A 1,489-nucleotide genomic window follows, 5' to 3' on the forward strand; every position below is an offset into this window, starting at 1 on the left:
GGGAAAGAGACACCCAAAACCAGCCCCACCAATGCACAGCCAGAGGCAGGGATGTGCTGGAGGATGAACCAGAAGAAGGACACACACTGAGGTCTTCTCCAGGCAGCTGTGGCCACCCTCAGCCCTGCTCCCCCAGCAGCTCCAGCCCTGCAGAGACTGAGGAGCTGGGCAGGATGAACGGCACAGGAAGAATGCTTTCAGCAGAAGAGAGCTTCCATCCATGGCCAGAATCACTTAAGACTTATTTAAAAGGGAAAAGTGTTCTGGCAACCCGCTAGGCTTCCTCAAAAGGATTTGCCTGGCTGGCACAGGCTGGATCAGGGAGGAATATTCCAGGGTTTTAATTTCTCTGCCCAGGTTTTATTGCATGCAAACATACATGGTCACTGCTTTTGAAGGTTTCCAATTTGCTAATTGAGACATTTCCTCATGGAAAAAGAATGTCCTGGACTATGGACACGGCTGCTGGCGCAGCTCTGCACACCGGGGAAGCTTAGGTGAGGATGATGAGATGAGAGACAGGCAGGCAAAGCAAGCCTCCCCAGGCCCCATTTGGCAGCACTAGCCCAAAGTCAAACCTGGTGGCTGGAATATGAAGAAGAAACACCCAGGACATCCCATCCCATTCCTCATGCCATCAGGGGTGTTTAGTCACAGCACTGGGCACCTTGCAGCATGTTCAGGAGAGTCTGGAGATGGGGAGGTGGGAAACCAGCCCAAGAAACTGGACATCTAGGAAGATTTCTTTCCAGGCACCAGTTTGTTTAAAAACAAGGAGGAAAAAATAATCTGTTCTGCACAAAAAAAACCCCAAGTGTTCTGTGTTTTTGCTGGAGCATTGAAGTATTCCTTCTGCCCCCAAAATACACGAGAGCAGAGAGAGTGGTTTTGTTCTGAACATGAACAGGTCAAAGATCCCAGAAAAGCACTTTTGGGGCAGAATGAGCCTGGAACATGAAGGGAGAAAGGCCAGAGGAAGCAGCAGCTGAGAAAGACATGAGCAGGGTTCTAATGGGAACATGACTGCTGCCACAGTCACGCCTCACCAGCATGACCTCAGATGGGACTTGCTGTAATTTTTTTTCATTTAAAAAAAAAGGAATGAAAAGTGTTTTGCAGGCTTACTCAGAATGCATGGGGGGTGGAGAGGGAATTCAAACTTCATATAGGTCAAATATCATCCACGCAGGTTCACATCACATTCACTGCAACCTCCGCTCCCACACAGAGACAGCTTCCGAGCACTCTGGAGGAATCCTGCATCCTTACCTTCAGCTTCTCAAAGCGATCGCTGAGCGATGCCACTTGGTGGTCCCGGTGGCGGCCCACCAGTTTACATAAGGCACAGATGAGCTGGTCATCAGCGACACAGTACATGTTCACCTTCTCGTTCTCGTGCTCCAGGCACGTCAGTCCACGGAAGTGCGCGTCGGGCACGGGCTCCACCAGCCGGTGGCTGGGGGAGGGCTTCTTGTTGGGGGGGGGGGCG

General features: G+C 51.3%; 1 protein-coding gene across 1 annotated transcript in view; it reads right to left on the reverse strand.

The window, feature by feature from the left end:
- LOC102033738 (probable E3 ubiquitin-protein ligase MID2) overlaps positions 1 to 1,489 on the reverse strand; it is a 48,070-nt gene that overhangs the window by 46,097 nt on the left and 484 nt on the right. Inside the window, 1 exon segment of the mRNA XM_031063452.1 lies at positions 1,270 to 1,489. This exon segment is cut by the window's right edge and continues 97 nt beyond it. Within this exon segment, the coding sequence (XP_030919312.1) occupies positions 1,270 to 1,489 (220 nt within the window).

The sequence above is a fragment of the Geospiza fortis genome, unplaced genomic scaffold (assembly GCF_000277835.1).
Source record: "Geospiza fortis unplaced genomic scaffold, GeoFor_1.0 scaffold412, whole genome shotgun sequence".
Taxonomy (NCBI): Eukaryota; Metazoa; Chordata; class Aves; order Passeriformes; family Thraupidae; genus Geospiza; species Geospiza fortis.